The 19,962-nt window shown below is 44.5% G+C and overlaps 1 protein-coding gene across 7 annotated transcripts in view; it reads right to left on the minus strand.

Moving 5' to 3' along the window:
* Nucleotides 1–12,505: 12,505 nt before the first annotated feature.
* ATP7B (ATPase copper transporting beta) overlaps nt 12,506–19,962 on the minus strand; it is a 43,283-nt gene continuing 35,826 nt past the window's right edge. For 4 of the 7 annotated variants that reach the window (XM_052786190.1, XM_052786195.1, XM_052786189.1 and 1 more), the window contains 6 exons: nt 19,650–19,796; nt 18,178–18,320; nt 15,528–15,731; nt 15,300–15,417; nt 14,429–14,531; nt 12,506–12,951 (listed from right to left, as the gene is read on the minus strand). In XM_052786190.1, the coding sequence (XP_052642150.1) occupies nt 12,687–12,951; nt 14,429–14,531; nt 15,300–15,417; nt 15,528–15,731; nt 18,178–18,320; nt 19,650–19,796 (980 nt within the window). In that variant the 3' untranslated portion in view covers nt 12,506–12,686. Of the gene's footprint in view, nt 12,952–14,428; nt 14,532–14,681; nt 14,785–15,299; nt 15,418–15,527; nt 15,732–17,000; nt 17,585–18,177; nt 18,321–19,649; nt 19,797–19,962 lie in introns of those variants that run through there. The other 3 variants (XM_052786192.1, XM_052786193.1, XM_052786194.1) reach the window with 3 other exon arrangements.

A 19,962-nucleotide genomic window follows, 5' to 3' on the forward strand; every position in this document is an offset into this window, starting at 1 on the left:
TCCAGCATCACCAAGCTGTCAGGAAGCGGGTGTCTCTGCTAGAAGAGAAGAGGGAGGCCTCCGAGTTACTGGAAAGAGCAGAGACAGCCAAGTCCTTATCACTGAATTGCTGCTACAAAGGGTTAATTTGGATGATGGGGCAGAGTGCACCCTCAGCAAGTTTGCAGAAGACGTCAAAGTGGGAGACGTGGCTGATACACCGGAGGGTTGTGCTGCCATCCAAAGGGACCTCAACAGGCTGGAGAAATGGGCTGACAGGAACATCATTAAGTGCAAAGTCCTGCACCTGGGGAGGAACAACCCCAGGCACCAGTACATGCTGGGGGGCACCCAGCTAGCTGGAAAGCAGCTTGGCAGAAAGGGACCTGGGGGGCCTGGTGGGCAGTGAGTTGACCACGAGCCAACAATGTGCCCTTACGGCAAAGGCGGCAAATGGTACGCTGGGCTGTGTTAGGAGGAGTGTTGCCAGCAGGTTGAAGGAGATGATCCTTCCCCTCTGCTCAGCACTGGTGGGGCCACACCTGGAGTGCTGTGTCCAGTGCTGGGCTCCCCAGTACGGGAGAGACATGGACATACTGGGGAGAGTCCAACAAAGGGCTGCAAAGATGATGCAGTACCTTCTAGGATGAAGCACCTACAGGGAAAGGCTGAGAGAGCTGGGACTGTTCAGCCTAGAGAAGAGAAGGCTCAGGAAGAATCTTATCGACGTATATAGATACCTGAAGGGTGGGTGCAAAGAAGATGGAGCCAGGCTCTTTCCAGTGGTGCCCAGTGACAGGGCCGGAGACCATGGGCACAGACTGAAACACGGCGGGGGTCCCTCTGAACATCAGGAAACACTTTTCACTGTGAGGGGGGCCGAGCACTGGCACAGGTTGCCCAGGGAGGTGGCGGAGTGCCCATCCTTGGGGATACTCCAAAGCCGTCTGGACATGGTCCTGGGCAACTGGCTGTGGGTGGCCCAGCTTGGGCAGGGGGGTTGGACCAGATGAGCTCCAGAGGTCCCTGCCAAACTCAACCAGTCTGTGATTCCATGAATCTAATTGCTTCCACCAGCGTGTGCTCTTAACACATTACTCTTTCGCATTAAAACTTTCTTAGCAGTGAAGTGACACGGAGAAAAGCTGGTAAATGCTGGTTGACGTTCATGACCTTTTTCCAATTCTCAGCTTCTGGAGCCAGGGACAAGCAGCACATTCCCATACAGCTCTGGGAAATGCGTGTTTCCAACATGGTGCCACGTGATCGTCGGCACAGGACCAGCGATGGTGGGAACAGCACATGGACAGAGAGACAGGACGTCCACATGGGCTTTTGTGGCTGAAAGGCATTCCCCAGCTTTCGGAGGCCATGGGAAATGCTGGTTCCTCGCTCTTCCTGTAGTCAAATCAATCTTTTTGAGTAGGAAAGCCATCTCACAGCTCCCTGGTAATTGCTTTTGTGGTAAATACAGTTGGGGCTGAATAACACTAATAAGCATAGCTATTCTGCAATTAATTATTTCCAAAAAGAACTGGGATTCAGCCAAGCGCTAATGAAGTCAGAGGGAAATGGGAGCTGGGCCATGGATGAAGCAACAAAAAAGCTTTACTAGCAGTTTAAGTGCTGTATCGTTTTCTTCACCAGACCAGATGGATACATCTTTCTGCAGCCCTTTGCAGTCACTTTTCACACTTGCAGTCTCCATTCCTTCTGCAAACAGTATCACTTAATTCCTGCACTAGTATTTTAAAAGACAAACCACTATAAGATGAAAGACTGCCATAGAGTGGGAAAGCCTGAGCCAGAACTTGAAAATATTAATAGAGTGAATGAGAAATAGCTTGTTTAGTCTGAAATAACTCGCTTAGTGTGGAAAATCGGATGGGGACAAAGGCAAATGGAAAGAAACCCATGCAAGAGGGACTGCCTAACATTTTCTAAGCACCATACAGAAAAAGAGATGTAGGGACACAGGGGCTTGCAGCACTGCAAGTTGTGCTGTCATGACTGGTCTTAGGATAAATAAATGCGAGGATCTGGTGGTTTTGACCCTACACCCACCTGCAAGAGCAGCAATGAGCCAAGGCTGTGAGAATTGCTTGATCACATAGAGCTACCTGGGAACGGATGGCGGATGAGTGGTAGATGAAATCTCTGTGCTGACACTGCTAGCAACCGCGATGATTGGCAGTCTGTATATTCAAAATGAGACCACGTGGATTGTCAGCTCTTTTTTCCCAAGGATTTTTAGTCCTATTTTGGATTAACAGCCAAAGTGTTTGTCTCCTCCAGCACATGGGTATTTACTATCTGGAAGGCCAGATTCTTGAGCTTTTGCTGCATAGAAATATGCCCACCTCATCTTTATGATCCAAATGACTTTATGCACCGTCTGTTAGGCATGAAACCATTACTAGTTTTCAGAGTTCAGGAGAGGCTGAGGCAGACAAGCTTGCTGGGGGCAAACAGATGAGAGCTGTAAAGACCAGAAAAGGGAAATGTATAATCACCCCAATAAAAAGCATGCTTACAATCCATACTAAGTTGTTGAGAAATAACTAGCTGCCTTCACGCCCCTTGACAGTGGGCTGCTATTTGCCAAAATTATATAATTAAAATTACTCAAACCGGGCAGTTTGAAAGTCCCATTCCCCTGCTCCATGCCCCCACCTATCTCTCTGCCTCGGACTTCTGGGTCTGAAATATGTTAAAAGATGCCTTGCAAATGTGCACAAGTTTTGACACAGTATGCGTGTGTGGGATTTACTGCACGTACTGTATGAAGTTGACCTGCAGATGGACCATGGCCATTTGTCAAGGACATGGAGGTGTCTGGCAGCCGGCTCAGAATTACTTTGGATATCCAGAGGTTCTGGGCAAATGCTCAAAATCTTCCAATGCCATCCCAAATTTCTAGGCAGAAAAAGAAACCACCACATGTGGAAAAGACCCAGGCATATGTCAGTCCCAATTACATGTCTGGGGATAATATACCTGAGTCTTCTGAACAAGGTACACTAGTCCACTTCAACCTTAGCAGGGTGAAGAAAGGGGAGATGGACCTGAAGTCGGTGCATGATGACCCAGGCCAACAGTGTCAGCATTGCTCCAGTCTGTGCGTCACATGGGACTGAAAAAATAAAGACGATGCTGGGATCTGCTAACACTGCACATCACCCACTGGTGATGGTGGAAGCCACCTTCAGAGGCAGCAAGGAGGCTTTTTCTCTCAGTTAGGGAAACAGGAGAGCTGCCGTAAGACCCTGGCGACTCTGCCCTTGAGCTGCTTTCTGTATGTGTGTGTGTGTGTGTCTTCCGTTGCACTTCCACACACAAATCCCAAAGCAAGTTACACATGGGACACCAGCTAAACCTGTAGGGGAAGATGAGAAACAGAGAAGTAAAGTATTGTCACAAGTGGCAAATTTAACTGACCTATGTGCATCCTCTTGCCAGGCCAATGACTTAAGCTTGGAGCAGCCTTATTAAGTAAATGGAAAGATAATTTTCTTTCTGAGGCAATAGGAGACCCTCAGCAGAGAAGAAACTATGGTCATCAAAGCACTGAACTCTGTAAACAGGATCCTTGGGATCAATAGAAAACCGAAAAGAGAAGAAAAAGAAGGACTAATGTTCTCTCAAAATAACAGAGGATAAAATGGGACAGCAGCTGATGCAGGTGAAGCAGCCCTTGGGGGCAATGTGCTCGCACTTTCTAGTTATTGCTTTGGTACTGCCCTGTAGGCAAGTGACGGTGTCAAGAGCTGGAATTGCTTGGAGTATCATGGCTTGCTCTGCGTCCCAGCGCCTGGCTGAACAACTCACCAGAATAAAGAGAATATATCATTTGCCATGGTTTGCCATTTCTGTCCTGTTTTTTTGGTTCTTGGGTGTTAAAAGCGCTTTCCGCTGAAGTGAGTGTAAGCGTTGCAAAAACGCTGTGGCCATTCACAGCACCAGATGTGTATATATACAGCATAGTAAATTAAATGGGGAGAGTGTTAATACTGGTATAGCTGCAGTCATTCTCATTACACCTACTGCCATTTCTAAACATGTGTTGTAATTACTAAAGAAGTAAGTGGAAGAAGAGCATTCAGAAGCAGCACTGTCATCAGCACAGACGGGTAAATGTAATCCACGCACCTTGGCAGAACTTGTAATCTACTCACTCATTACTGTTCAGGTCTCTTATTACAGGGTTTTCCAGTGTGTCTCTTTTCTGACTTACTCATACAAGACCTTGAAAATGATGGAAGAGCTACTGAGAAGGGAGAGGGGGAAGAAGTTGTTGGGGAAACAATCACATGTGTCTGAATCAGAGACTAATAACTTGTCTGCTGGTGAGTTATGGTTTTGTTTGTTTGTTTTTAAGAAGCTAAAAGTGAGTTCTTTTAAATTCAATTTTTATGTGTTTTTTTACAAAGCAGCCAAGCAATGGGGAGAACAAGGCAAGATGGTGGTGAAGAGGCAGGGCTGAGATGCAAAACATCCCAGTCCCTGCTGGGGTCAGACACTGCACAGGTCACTTTGCCTGTGCCTCGGCTCAGCCTTGTGTAAGATGCAATCAACACTTCCCTCATGGAAGTGGCTTGAGGTTTTATTGCTGTAAAGCACCTTTATCTCAGGGCTTACATTTAATAAATGCGCAGGGAGTTAAATAACAGCAGCAACGATAGCATTACCGAATCAGCGGTGTGCTTTTCTGTAGAATTTAACACTTTTCAAAGGAGGAAAACAGTGAGGCTGCTTTGGGCTCAGCCTTGTTTCCACCTCCCTCCCCAGCCCTCCCTCTCTGCAGTGCCGCAGAGGCCCTGCTCTCTCTGGGCCAAGATCCTGGGATGAAACTCTCTGAGCAAAGCTGCTTTTCTTGTTACTTTGAAGATCTCTCGAGAGCCAGCCTATTTTTCTGCTGCCTTATATTTGTCCAACCTGCTTATTATCTAAGCAAGAGGACCTTTTTCCTACAGCCTGGTGTGCTGAGAAGGGAAAGCTCTCTGTCAAATTCCCATTTCCTCCCTTCTCTTTAAGCACGCGGAGTTGTTGCCGTAGCCATTAATAACTGGTTAACGGCTTCTGCAGGGAAAGGGACTTGATCTGCCGCCTCTTTCGCTGCAGAGGTGCTGTATGAAACCTGCCTGGGACTCACGGGTTTTGGGGTGCTCCCAGCTCCAGCTGTAGGCTGCAGTGGGTGTGGGTCGGGCCCCAGCACCCCTCTGAATGGCTGAGGTTGCCCTGTTCTGGGACCCCCCAGCAAACTGCCCCGGTGGCCTGAAAATCCGGGTGCCCCCCTCCCTACAACCACAACCCTCACGTCCCAGTTCCTCGCCCTGCTCATCACAGGTCATGGCGAGGAGCTCCTTCCCCCTTTAAGATACCTGTGTGCCTTGGAAATATTTCTCCTCCTTGTAGTTTCCCCTTTCCCAACCTAGCGCCATATAAGCCAGTATTTTATGGTCCATAGACCGTGTAAGCCGTACTTCCCTGGCTGCACCGCTGTCATCTGTCATGGCAGCCACGAGCAAAAACCAAAACTTCCCTTTCAGCAGCTTCTTGCGAGCTATGGGTATAAACTTTCTCACTGCAATGTGGCCTTGGCCAGGGTAGCATCTGCCGGGTCACCTTTACAGCCAAAATCTGCCCCCTCCCATGGGTGTGAAGCAAGCAGCACACTATCCAAAAGCCTTGCCTACCTCCCCTTCATCCCTAATGCGATGATACGCTTAATGAGCTCCATGGTCTGTAAAGAGAACGATCAAACAACAGCTTCTGAGTAAGTTACTTGTGGCACGACTATATTGGCAGGTGTTATGTGGTTTTTTAATCCTCCTGCCATAGCGAGAGGATAAAAGTCCCAACACAAATGGCAACTCTGCAGCAAGTATCTGACATAATTACAGTAATTATATTGCCTCTGCACTCTCTTACAAATCAGTGACAGTATATATTTAACGAGCTCTTTCCTGTTTAGCAGGTTACTCCCAGCCGCTCAGATTTGCAACTGCAATGCAGAGGTATCTTAAAATAACATTAACCCTTGGAAGCGATGCCCCTTTCTGCGGGGAGGCAGGCGAGTCTCTTGGAGCAGGGACTGACTCCGCACGCCCATCCCGGCACCGTCGGAAAGCGCGGGCAGGCTTCGGAGCGAGCCCCAGCATGGGTCCAATTTGCCCCGGTGAGTAAAATTTTGCAAGTAAAAAAGCCGCAGAGCTGCAGGACAGCTGGGAAGCACCGGGTTTGGTGTGCAGTCCCCTCGTGTCTGGCCAGAGGAGACTGTGCCCTCCTCCTGCCGCCCACCCCGGGGTGCCACCTCCAGCCCTCACCCCGACGTCGTGAGGGTGGGAGAGAGGTGAAGCGCTCAGGGGACGTGGACACTCAGCCAGGTGTTCCCAAACAACAGAAATGTCTTAAGAAAAAAAAAAAAAAAAAAAGCGGATAGATAAATGCCAATTTTAAAGCAATTTGCTTTAAGCAAAACTGCCACAAACCGTCCTCAACCAGTGTCGCGGCTTGGGTGATCCCATTGATCTTGTGTATTCCCAAAAGCGCCTTTGGCAAGCTTCACCCGATGGGTGCCCCAAGGCCCTGTGTGGCCTGGGGACTGCTCCTCTTCCTCTTCAGCAGCCAGCATCACCTGGGAGCTCCTCACCTGCCAGGGGCTGAAGGCGAGCAGGGTTACAGGGATTTAAATAAAAATATGGAGCTACAGTGCTTCGTGACAGCGGCACTGCTGCTTTTTACAAAAGCCCTGCACTGTGTCAGTCTTAAAAAGAGGTGGCAGTGGAGGAAAAACAGTTTGGTGAACTTCTTTCAAACCCAGGCTATTTTAAGGATAGTCATATGGATTTTGGGTAGCTCCCTAAGTGTTTGGAGGCCTCAAATATTCAGATTTATGCCTAAAACTTTTTTGATATCTATCATAAGACACATGCAGCTGTAGTTCAGAGGAGTGCTGAGCATGTGCCTTATCTTCATTGACTCCAAAAGGATTTACACTTGTGCTTTGGTGCTCCCCTGAATAGAAGCACATTCCTGGGGCCTTATGGTGGGTCTACCTGGTGACTTCCCCTAAGGTAAGAGCCTGCTTAAAACAAAAACCAACCAAACAAGCAGTCTTGCACCCTCAGCTGCCTGGAGAGTTTAAAGTCACAGCACAAGGCGCAGGTTTGTTCTGAGGGTGCAAGCACCATGCTTAGCCTTCATGCAGTGCTGCTTTTCTTCCTGAAACTCAGCTTGTCGAAGGAAAAAGAAAGCTAACAATTTCAGCAGACAGCATATGTGGAGCTCAGGGTTTACTTAAGTGTCAAATAATACAAAGAAAGTAGCAATTCAGAGCTCAAGGCAAGTAAGCGCTAGCCTAAAATCTCTTCCCGGGCTACATAATGTCAAGTCAGCCCAAAAATTTTAGACACGCTGTATTGACTTAAACTGCCCCCTTTGTATTTTTTTCCCTCGCTGCTAACCAGCAGTGACTGTATTGGATCCAGATTAAAGGGGATCCTCTGGCTCAGGCTGGACCTGCAGTGACATCTCGTGGTCCCCCACCAGGTGAGGTGCTGGCTGCCAGGCGGTGCAGCCCCCCGACCCGAACCTCCCACCGATGCCCCTGGACCGCAGCACTGACCAATGTCCCCGGGGACTCACCTCCACCCGGGGCAGCTGAACGCCCGAGTGGGGAAACAAACACACACCTCCTCCTGCGACATCCCTTCCCCTTCACCTGCAGCACCAGGGGAAACTTCAGAAATCAACCTTTTATGCATGAAGATAAACCTATCACGAAAATCAGATCATTGCACGAAGAGCCTGTGGATGGGCCATGCTCGCCTGCAAAGCCTGGGTGCTTTTAACTCAAGACAAGGAGGGGAATTAATCTGCCTCCTCCCACGTTTGTGCCTGTCTGAGACTCACATATGAGCAGGATGCTTTGCGCTTCGCCAGTTCTTCTTTTGTTGTGACTCTCAAATGATTTCCCACTGAAAACCAACACGCTTGCTGTTGGCGACTTAGTAGAGGAAATTAAATCCAACATTTCGGTGCTGTCTGATTTCCCATCCCTGTACACCATTGTGTAATTTCACCACCCACTCATTTGTTTTCTTCACACACAAGTGCATTTAGAGAAAATACAATTCTTGGAAGAATATTTAGTCAGAGAAATGCTGTAATCAGCTTGGATAGAAATCAGACAGTTAATTTGCTTGAAAAAGAGTGAAGGGAGGAGGAAATGAAATGGAATATTTTCTTTCTTGTGAACTTAGGGCACCAAAAAATTTTGTGGCAAAACTATAGCATGAGAAGGAAAATAGTTGAAAAACTTCATGGGAAACATTGCTCCTGAGCTACTGCACTAAAAATAACATGAGAGCCAAAGTAAAAGATCTGATTCATTAGACATCTTCTCTGTTCATTAAAAAAAAAAAAAAGTTATGGGAAAAGACTCATGAACTTTTACCTGGGCAAAATAACTAGACATCCCATGTAAATCATCAGCTATATCAACATTTAGGGTCAGATCAGCAATAACTGAGTCATGCCAGAAGAATGTGCACAATGTAGACACCTAAGACCAAAACTGGGATTTGAAAAGCTCCTCCACACTGTCTAAATCATCAAAATACTCAGTCCTGGGAAAGAGGAGAAGCATGGCACACTGGTGAGCAGACAGGGCACAGAGCTTAGGGATTACCCCAAGAAGCCGTCCTCTCGGGCACCTTCGACCAGCCCTTTTACTGGACCTGGCTCATAGTGCAGAGGAGCACCAGTCAGAGACCAGCACCTTGCTCTGCCAGGGGCTCTGCAGGCAGATGGTCCTAGCGAAGACAAGGAAAGATCATAATTATGTTATGCAGAAATGCAGATGTGGTCGTCCATCTCATATGCCCCTTTAGTGAGTCAGCTCAAGTTTAACAAGAGCACATGATCACAAGTGTCAGGACTACCACTTATATTTCTTTCTCTTGACGATGTGTAGCAATTCTAACTTCCTTACAGGCATGTATGCAAGTTTCACAGCAGTTTACAGTCTAAGACATTACGTAAATATAGTTAGGAACCCTTAACATATTTTCCAGTTCATTTCAAGTTATTAAATAAAGTCAAAGCCATCTTTCTTCCACTCCTTTGTCACCTCTTGAGAGCAGGATAGTGTGATCAGTCCTCTACTCCAATAATTTTCCAGTTCATATTACGTTCACAGAAATAAGAGAAAGCCCGGCTGGAGAGAAGGCGAGGAGATTGTCCAGGGCACTTGCCTGCCCCAAGGCAGGATTCACCTCTGGCTAACGCATTGTCATCAGATATTGTTGTGGTTTACACCCAGCTGGCAACTCAGCCCCACGCAGCCGCTCACTCACCTCCCTCACAGTCCGATGGGGGAGAGAATCGGAAGGGTAAAAGTGAGAAAACTCATGGCCTAAGATAAAGACAGTTTAATAGGTAAAGCAAAAGCCGCGCACGCAAGCAAAGCAAAACAAGGAATTCATTCCCCACTTCCCATGGGCAGGCAGGTGCTCAGCCATCTCCAGGAAAGCAGGGCTCCGCCACGCAGGACAGTGACTTGGGAAGACACATGCCATAACTCCGAACATCCCCCCTTCCTTCTCCTTCCCCCAGCTTTACATGCTGAGCATGACATTGTATGGTCTGGGATATCCCTTGGGTCAGTTGGGGTCAGCTGTCCCAGCTGTGTCCCCCCAACTCCTTGTGCCCCCCAGCCTGCTCGCTGGTGGGGTGGGGTGAGAAGCAGAAAAGGCCTTGACTCTGCGTAAGCACTGCTCAGCAATAATGAAAACATCCCTGTGTTATTAACACTGTTTTCAGCACAAATCCAAAACATAGCCCCATACTAGCTACTGTGAAGAAAATTAACTCTATCCCAGCCAAAACCAGCACAGATACGTGCCTGATTGCCGTGCACATCTGAAGAGCCCCCCTTGGGGATCTCTTCCAGTGCTCCACAATCATTCCTGTTACATGGTTTCTCCCTAGTGACCAATCTAAATCTTCTTTGATTCCATAAGCCTGTTATTTCTTGTTCTAGCCACCACGAACATAAAAGACACTGAAAAGATGAAAGGAATAAATTGTTCTCTTTGTGTTTGGAGACTTGTATTTCCTTTGAGTATTCTGTAAGCAAACCTACTCAAACTCCTTCGATCTTCTTGTATTTCTCATGCTCATGGACTTACGTTCTCATGTTTTCTAGATTTCTGTTAAATCTCATTGCTCTTCTCTGAACTGTCTCCATTTTGTCCTAACAAGTACGACATCTAAAACTAGACCCGATACTTCAGCTAATGCCTCTCCAGAGCCAAACAGAAAGAGTTATTTTATGTCATATGGATGATACAGTCTTCATACATCTCAATGTTTCTGTTCATTTTGCAGCATCACTATGTTGTTAGAATGGGTCACAAAACGAATGCCAGCCAACTACCTGACCTTTTTCTGCCAAGCTGACCTTTAATTCCTCTCTCTCCTGTTTGCAAAGTTTTTCAGTTCTGTCCAAATTCTCAAGATGATTTTGAATCCTAATTCCACCCTTCAACATGCTTGCAACCTCACCTGCCTCAGCATACAATACAACACTGTCTCTTTTTTCCCTGCTATATATCCTGCCTGAAATAGATCACAAAGCAGTCACAAAATCTCTCTTGTGCATATGTATCCTGCAATCCAACAATCGCTGCTTATGCTCTTTTTTTTTTTTGCTGTACCCCTCCAAAAAAATAAAAACAAAGACACAAAGTTATTTACTTGTTTGTTTGGTTTTTTTTAAAAAAACACAGTATTTTTACTGTAAGCACTGGTAAGAAAACATAAAACAGTGAAACAGTAGGCCATCTTCCCCACAAGGACATGTACAGGCACCTACAGCATATTTGAAAAGTGTGTGTGCTGTGAAAGATTTTACAGTTTTAAAACTGACTTGTAATTGTATTTAAGACAGTGCTGTCAATGTTTGTTAAAGAGAGCTCAAATATAGTACTAAGAGGAAGAGAGAATAGGAAGACTTCCCCAATGCTTTAAGCACAATTCTTTTCCTCTCTGGCTTGTTTTTCATTTTTACATTAGGAGGAGCAGGATTTGAACTTGTGTTGGAAACAGTTCTATATTTAAGTCAATGAAAAGTAAGTGGTTATTTCACATTGTTTAGCATAGTAATTCCTCTTCTTTCACTTTTTAGATTAGACTATAAAACTCTGGTCTCCTTACTTCAAAGTCCCACAGTTGGGAAAGGCAGCACCCCGGGACCTGACTCAGTGCACCAGAGCCATTGATTCCTACTGTCCTGACTCAAAAAAGTGTTAAGGGATGAATTTGACTATCACAGTGACAAAGTTACTGCAAGCTTTGGTAAAAATGTTAAAGTGAAAAAAGGGTTGTTCAGCACCTTGATTTCTCATTAAACTAGAGCAAAGAGGGAAATTAAAACCGATTCAAAACATGAATGCAAATTTACATTAAAATTCAAGCTATTACAAATCTTAGTTCAAGTCCTTCTGTCATCAGAAAAGGTTATTTATACAATAGCAAATAGAAGCCCCACATTTTAAGGCCATTTTTCCACTTTTTTACCATTTAAACTTTTGGCTCCATTTTAAGCAACCAGCAAGCTGGGTTAACTTATGCAATAAACTCACTCCATTCAGCCATGCTGGAGTCACAGCAGTGCTAGTTCTGCTCTCAGTCACACCATGGTAAATACCACCTTTGCTCACACTGGCATAAATTCTTCACTCTGTCAGAGGGAAGAGACAGACAACTGCTCAACTGTCAGGAGCTTTACGGGGTCCTGCAAGGTATCCACAGGAAAAGGATATGCTAACTTGGACAAGGAATTGCTCTGCCTTTGTGGACTTCAATAGGAATGGAAAAGTTCCTGGTGACTTAAAGGAGTTTGTCCCAAACAGAAATATCTGTAAACATAATAACAACTCATAGAAGGTATCTTGTGCAAAAAAAGGGGAAAAAAGAGCTCATATGGAGCAAAAGAGAAAATCTAGGAGAGCAGTGGGAATGACAGAACAAGTTTAGCAATGGCAATGTGCGTCAAAATGATGCAATACCTGAAAGCAAGTGAAAATCTTTGAAAGAGACCATTCAGAGAGTTACAGTGAGTGAAACACCAAAGCATTTTTGGTCCAAGGAGACGCACATGAATCCTAAATACAAAGTGCTCTCACAGTGATGTGACTAGTTAGAATTCTGTGCAGAAATACAACTTCCGACCACAGAGCTCCTTATGCCATGGCTATTTTCAGTTGGACACAGAAATTAATATTTGGCAGCTCTGAACATACTTTTGCTTCATGTGCTCTTGAAAGAATAAAGTTAGAAAGGGTGAAAAGTATGAAATTTGGTGCCCAGCAAACAGTCCAGAAGAGAGAAATTCTTTTAGACTCTGAAAAGTACAATTTTACATTATTTCATTAACTGCTGTGTGCAGCGGAGCCAGTTCATTATAGAGCCACAGACTCTATATTCTCTAGATAGAGACTCTAGTCTATTCTATTGACTAGAAATAATTGGTGACCTGAAAAAAATCCACAATCCATACAACCCAACATCGAGCTGAGTTGCAATTTTGTGAGCTGAAGGAATGACTTCACTTACAACCTTGAAGCTCCTGATGAAATAAGTCAGTCCCTCCCATCACTGGTGAGGAGGAATGTTTCCTCCTGTACTAAGAATATAGTGCTTCAGATGTACTGTTCTTCATCTCCTCCATTCATGAGCAATGACCACTTGTCCCCTTCCTCCTCAACAAAACCGTTACGTCTTGGCAGCTTGTCTGAAGTCAAGGAAGAGAGAGACACTTGGCTAATCTGATCCCAAGGAGCCGGTCTGGATGAATCCCTCCTCCTATCATCCATTCCAATATGAACACTGATTTGGGAAGGAGTAAGTGGCTTCATGCGGCCTTGAGCTTGTGCTTCATAACTTTCTGTGTCTGGCTTCTTATAACTAAGAAGAGAAAGAGAAAAGATGTTTAGTACCAAGAGCTCAATGAGTAGAAGAGTCTTAGGCATTAGAACAAATCAGAAACTTCTGATAACCGAAATGTTTCTTGCACTTCAGACACAACGTTAACGGCTAAGAGTACTGGTCACACAGCATTAAGACATTTCAATAGTAAAAGAGCAGGACCTCAAAGTGAGGTTCTTTAAGAAAATTTATGAGTTTGCTGAATTATGAAAGGGTTTGTAGTAGACAGTTGCAGGGGAATGGACTCGATGACCCAAAAGTCACTCTCTGATTCAATGTACTCTAGGTAAAGAAAAGCCCAGCAATGGCAAGTATGCATGGTCTTCTTCACATATATGTATTATTGTGTTCTTTGGAAACTGAAGTTCTGTTCAGCTGATGTGAAGCTTCAGGAAAGATTATTGTCCTATAGAGTATACTGTAATACAGCTTCCATAAGTCTGAAGCCAAATATGTTTTGGGGGGTTCTCAATATCTAACCACAATGGTGTCTGATACTTAACGTAAAGAGCACAAGATCAAAAGAACTGGAGAATAAAGGGATCCCTTTATAGAAATTTCTCATCCTTTGGATAACTACACACAGAAAGTTTAGGATGAAAATCCTGTAGTGGTAGGGCTGATTCTGCAAACAGACATGAGCATGTATGTAGTTTTTATTCTAGATTGTGGTCTCATTGAGCATTTGCAGGATCAGAAATATGATGCAGCAACAGATTTCCTATATTAGTTTATACTATACTGTATTATACTGTACTATACTATACTACACACTACAGAAGACCCCAGCTACAGTAGAAATATGTGAAGGTTTGGACTAATTTCAGACATCTTATTTTTCAAAGATGTTTGCTTTCAGTGCTGTTAAAAACAGGTCTGCTGTAACTGCACCCAAAAAATGTAGCATAAAAAAATTAAAGGAATTTGAAAAATCTTGTTATAGTTCAGAAATTGGTTCACTTCCAAAACAATAGAGCAAGATACTTTAGCAAGGTACAAAAGATTAAATACACTGCTTCTCTGTTTCTCTCTAGCTAAATTAAATAGAAAAAAAAAAAAAATCAAAACAGGTACAAATCTTTTAAAAAACATCTACTGCTACATTATGGAGAACTATCTTTTGAATGATTTGTTCACTTGATATTCACAGCAAAACCAGTACTGATCATTACCTCACTTGGTATTGAACTAGATCTCCATCACAGGTGCCCAGGTGGCATCCAGCCACACTTTCAGCTGCTAGGTAAAGAATGGTCCAGAACGGTACTGTTTTAGTCCAGGTTTGTTCATAATAGTGCCACCTGTCTCTTTTGGAGCCAGGGATTAGAGAGAACAACCCCAAGCTAAAGGACTGTCAGGTACTTTTAGGTATACAAACCCCAAAGTAACGTCTCACTTGAGTATGAGCAGCGGTGCTGCCTACAGTTCCCCAATTGATTAGTGTAAGACAACTTGCCATTTCAGCTGCAGGGAAGAGAGCACAACAGACACAGAAGAAGCTGCCATTGCAGCTGATCCCATCCAAGGCTGAAGCACGAGGCCAACAGGCATGAACACACCTAGCAAAAAAACATATGGATGTGAGCCAGAGCCGCCCGTCCCAATACAGACATTTCTGTCCCTGCATATCATAGAACAGATCAGCTGTTCTACAACATGACTTGCTGAGACCTCCATAAACACAACTAGATTGATATATATTTACTCACTTAGTTTTAAATATGTCCCTTCCATTGCAAGGGATGACCTTTGCACCAATTGAGCTACAAGACTGCGGCCACAAGGTAAGACTACTCGTCCCTTCCAGCTACTCTGCACATATGAAACAAAGCAAAAGCAACAGAAAGACAAAGCAATAGTCCAGGCAAAGGAGGGAGAAGTTACTCCTAAAGAAAAAGAGGAGTGCTTGAAGTAAGTTTTAAGGAGGAATTTGGAGCATGAGACGATGTCTGAGAAAAGCAGAGAATTCAAGTGGTAGGAGAGAAAATGCATGATTCGGGGTGAATAAATGAGGGAGCACCCAGAAGTGGGATGGTATCTCTGATTAGAGCTGCGTTTGAATATACAGAAACTAATCCCCAAGTAGTGCTATGTGAAATAAAAGCATGGTTTTAATTTCATCATATAAGAATTTATTCCTACGAGTTTAAAATTTGGGGAACTAAGATTTTTTTCTACAACATGAAAAAAAGAAAAAATAATGTATTTATTTTGTCCTCCTTCTGCCAAGTTTTAAATACTCTGGGAACCTCTCTTTGGTTCCTTGAGCAGGAAATCCTGCGTCTGTGCTGCTGTCTTCAACAAGCTGAGCTCTGGCAGTCACATACCTGCTGCTATGGGTATTCCAAGCAGATTATAAATTAAGGCAAGAATCAGATTTATTCGGATTCTTCGAACTGTTCTCTTTGATAAACGAATACTGGCAACTACATCCAGCAAGTCGTTCTGCAAGACAGAAGAGCATTGGAAGTTTTCCACATGCAGTCTTCAGAATACCAAACCAAAAAGAGGAGTGTCAGTGATAAAAGAGGACAGGTCAAAACTGTAGTGCTCACTCGGATGAGAACAACATCTGCTGCTTCAATGGCAACATCGGTGCCCGTTCCAATTGCAATTCCAACATCAGCCCTGGCTAGTGCAGGGGAATCATTGACTCCATCACCAACCATCGCAACCTTCCTCCTCCCATTTTGGAGCTCCTGGACCTTTGCAACCTTGTGAGAAGGAAGAACCTCAGCAAAGACTTTTTTGATCCCAACCTATGTAGAAAGAAAGAAACACACCCAGTTGGTGATATGCTTCATGCTGAAAGGAAGAGCCATTTGCTGTTCTGGGTGAAGGAGAAACAAAGGAAGATCAACCAAACTGATTCCAGTGGAGGCAACACTTGCAAGCTACACAGAAAGCTGAAGAGCAAAATGCCTTTGGCATAAGAAAGGGACTGATTACAGCCCCTTCCACCTTAACTGCAGAGACGCTGGCAAACCATGTTCTGCCCTTAGCGTCGTGCCCCCCAGGGCTTCTGAAGCTCTACCGCCCTGGCAGTAAAGGTTTGATGGTTAAAAGAGCCAGTTTTCAGGTAATAGTGCTGCTTGATGCACCAAAAAAAGTTTCAGTGAAATCACAGAATCATGGAACGGTTTAGGTTGGAAAAGACCTTTAAGATCATTGAGTCTAACCATTAACCTAGCACTGCCAAGTCCACCTCTAAACCATGTCCCTAAGTGCCACATCTACACGTCTTTTAAATACCTCCGGGGATGGTGACTCAACCGCTTCCCTGGGCAGCCTGTTCCAATGCTTGACAACCCTTTCGGTGAAGAAATTTTTCCTAATATCCAATCTAAACCTCCCCTGGTGCAACTTGAGGCTGTTTCCTCTTGTCCTATCACTTGTTACTTGGGAGAAGAGACTGACCCCCACCTCACTACAACCTCCTTTCAGGTAGTTGTAGAGAGCAGTAAGGTCTCCCCTCAGCGTCCTTTTCTCCAGGCTGAACAACCCCAGTTCCCTCAGCTGCTCCTCATAGGACTGGTGTTCTAGACCCTTCACCAGCTTCGTTGCCCTTCTCTGGACACACTCCAGCACCTCAATGTCCTTCTTGTAGTGAGGTGCCCAAAACTGAACACAGTATTCAAGGTGCAGCCTCACCAGTGCTGAGTACAGGGGGACGATCACTGCCCTGGTCCTGCTGGCCACACTACTTCTGATACAAGCCAGGATGCTGTTGGCCTTCTTGGCCACCTGGGCACACTGCTGGCTCATATTCAGCCGGCTGTTGACCAGCACCTCCAGGTCCTTTTCTGCCAGGTAGCTTTCCAGCCACTCTTCCCCAAGCCTGTAGCGTTGCATGGGGTTGCTGTGACCCAAGTGCAGGACCCGGCACTGAGCTTTGTTAAACTTTATACATTGGCCTCAGCCCATCAATCCAGCCTGTCCAGATCCCTCTGTAGAGTCTTCCTACCCTCGAGCAGATAATGCAATGCTGGAACCACGTACGATCAGGCAGTTACACTAGGGGAAATACAGAAATGCCAAGTATGTGCAAGTCTCAGGGAGACTACGAAAATAAAGCAGAAGGCTGGCTAAACACTTCTACCCATCCACATCTCAACTAATATGGAGTTGCTACCAACGGCTTTAGGACTGTAGTAGAAGAACAGGTGGGTGTACTAAAGAGGGCTGGAATAATGGCCCTGGTTTGGCTGCCTCACCAGGCAGAGATCAGCTCTCTTCACTACACAAGGTAAAGCTCCCTTTTAACCTTTCAAAAAGTAACATTTAAAAAGTCTTTAGGACTGGCTTTCCATTTTTCCATTGGAAAGGAAGTAAGTGCCAAAAATTCAGTGAAAATGTAGGTTGGCACAGACTAAGCTTGTTTGAAAACTTCACCTGAGGGCCTAGAACCATAAATAGAAGCTTGTTTCTGAAATACTTCTTAACAAAGAAAGTTGGGTGGGAAAGCACTTTACCACAATTGAACACAAAAGCAAAAGCATGAAACAAGATAGGAGAAGCATTAAAGCATCACACTGAGAAACAAAACAGACCTCACAACATACAAGAACGTGCATACCACAGTGCTGGCTGAGTTAGCTGTGTAGTGGGATACCTGAGGAAAGCAAGGTGGCACACGGTAGATTAGAAGTAGACCAATGCAAAGGGAAAGAGGCAAATGAAGGGAAAAGAAGGTAGAGTGAGAATTTGGCTTTGCCTTTGGAGCAACATTTATCATTTGAGATCAAGGAAACCTCATACAAACCCAAACTCTTTTAGACTGCTATGCTTCTTAACAATAATTCTTACTGTTATTACTATGTTACCCTTAAAGATAATGACAAAACCCCACTTCCCTTATTGGGAACAGGACTGGACCTTAAAGGAACTTTCCCTCATCACTAACCAAACACGACTGCCCTTCAGTGAAGGGAAGCAGGAGGCTTCAGTTCAGCAACAGACTAATTACTGCAAGAAACTCTGTACCTCTGGAGAAGTATTGACTGCTTGTCTTCAGTGGGATCTTAATTCAGCTACTGACCTTTACTATGCCATAGGACCTGACCGGATTTTCAGTTCAATTCAAGAAAAGTTAGTCTTCATTTAACATACCCAGGGAAACTCTGAGTTCCTGCTCTGAATTCACTGGGGTAAGCAGAGTTTTAGAACCTCATCATGTATTTTTTTGAAATGCAAAGAAGCAGATACCTGAGTAGCAATGGCTTTTGCAGTTTTTCTGTTGTCCCCCGTTATCAGCACAACATCTATTCCCATGTTTTTCAGCGTGTGCACAGCAAGGGCTGCCTCCTGCTTGACAGTGTCTGCTATTGCAATCATTCCGCACAACACACCTGCACAAAGAAACATCCTCTGTTAGAGAGAGCTGTGGGAGGCAAAGTGGCAGCAAGAGAACGGGACTTCACCTCCATCACACCATGGTGGCTTGTGAAATAACACATTCTGGGCAATACTGACACTCATAAGCCTGAACAACTGCCTACAGTTTTCTAAGTTATGGTCTCTTTCTTACACGCACACACACACACTTTTCTCATTTATCTGTTTCACATAGAACAACAAACACTTTTGATATTTAGGGACCAGGAGGAAGGGGAGAAGATGAGGGTAGCTTTTGAACATGCCTGACTTCTAGATTTTATGGTACAGACACATACAATAGTGGGCCAGAGAAAGTTTTGGTATTTGTGCCCCGGTCAGATGTTGAAGCCAATCCTCCAGGAGGAAGCATATAGATATCTGGTTTTATGTCCCTAATCTTTCAGAGCTGGATCTCTATTATAATTAATTACTTTCATACGGAAGTGTTGCACCTGTCTTCCAACACATTGACTCAACGGTGCATCCACGTTTCCTTCACATGACTTACAAAAATCTCACATTGGTTTATCATTGCATGTTACCTTTCAAAAGTAAGGACTTAAGTAGGTTTTGCACCCCTGTATCTCTATTTGCTATCACCAGCAGCAGCAGGAACACCAGCTGTACATCAGGGCCCTTATTTCCATGCAAAGAGCACTTGATTTTGCCAGACTGCTGATGGAGCCCAGGCTGAGACATGCAAATGCATCTCAAAATTGCTCTCTAGGAGCACCAAGAATATTTATTCAGTAATTGAATCAGAGGCACCATTTCAAGATCACAGTTGCACTGGCAATCTATCACCGTTACAGCAGTTTCTCATATTAGGTATTGTCTGGGATCTCTTTCTGCGAAGCACAGAACAGAACCCCTCGGGCAAAACTCATTTAGTCTAATCTATTTTACTTGAATGACCTAATGAATCATCATGTTTATTCATGAAATGTTTTGAAATCAGTGATGCAATAGGTTGCCTGTGACCCTTAAGTGATGTAAAGTCAGGATGGGACATGGAACTGCCCTGGCACTGCTTTTCTGAACAACAGTCCTAGACAACAGGAAGTTCAGAAATTAATACTTAAATTAAAAACTACCCAACAAAATCTTACAAACACTGTTCTGAGGTGAAAGCTTCTTTTGAGAACACCTTGATACTTTGCAGTTCACAACCAGTTCTGCACTAAAAGATTAGTAGTTTCTTGACACTAAGCCACTGATCAATCGCTCCAGAGTTTGTTTTTATCCGTTTCATGGCAGGATCAACTGATATTTATTAAGTCACTCCAAAGAAGAGCAATTACCATCTATAGCCACTAGTATGGCAGTCTGTCCTTTCGTTTCATGGTCTGTCATTGCATCATTTACATCATTTGCAATATGCAAGCCATTGCGTCGCATCCACTCACGATTTCCAATCAACACCAAGTATGTATGAGAAGCTGATGGACCTTTGTGCACAGACAAAAAGAAAAATGAGTGAACACAAGCCAGAGATGTTTGAGGATGGCAACATCAGGCTGCATTAGCTATAGAAAGATATTCTGAAGAGGTTTTCCTAATTTCTTTTTTGTGTGTGTTCTGCACTGGCAATGGTCACACCCAAGACACATTGGT

Source organism: Harpia harpyja, chromosome 4, assembly GCF_026419915.1.
Source record: "Harpia harpyja isolate bHarHar1 chromosome 4, bHarHar1 primary haplotype, whole genome shotgun sequence".
NCBI lineage: Eukaryota > Metazoa > Chordata > Aves > Accipitriformes > Accipitridae > Harpia > Harpia harpyja.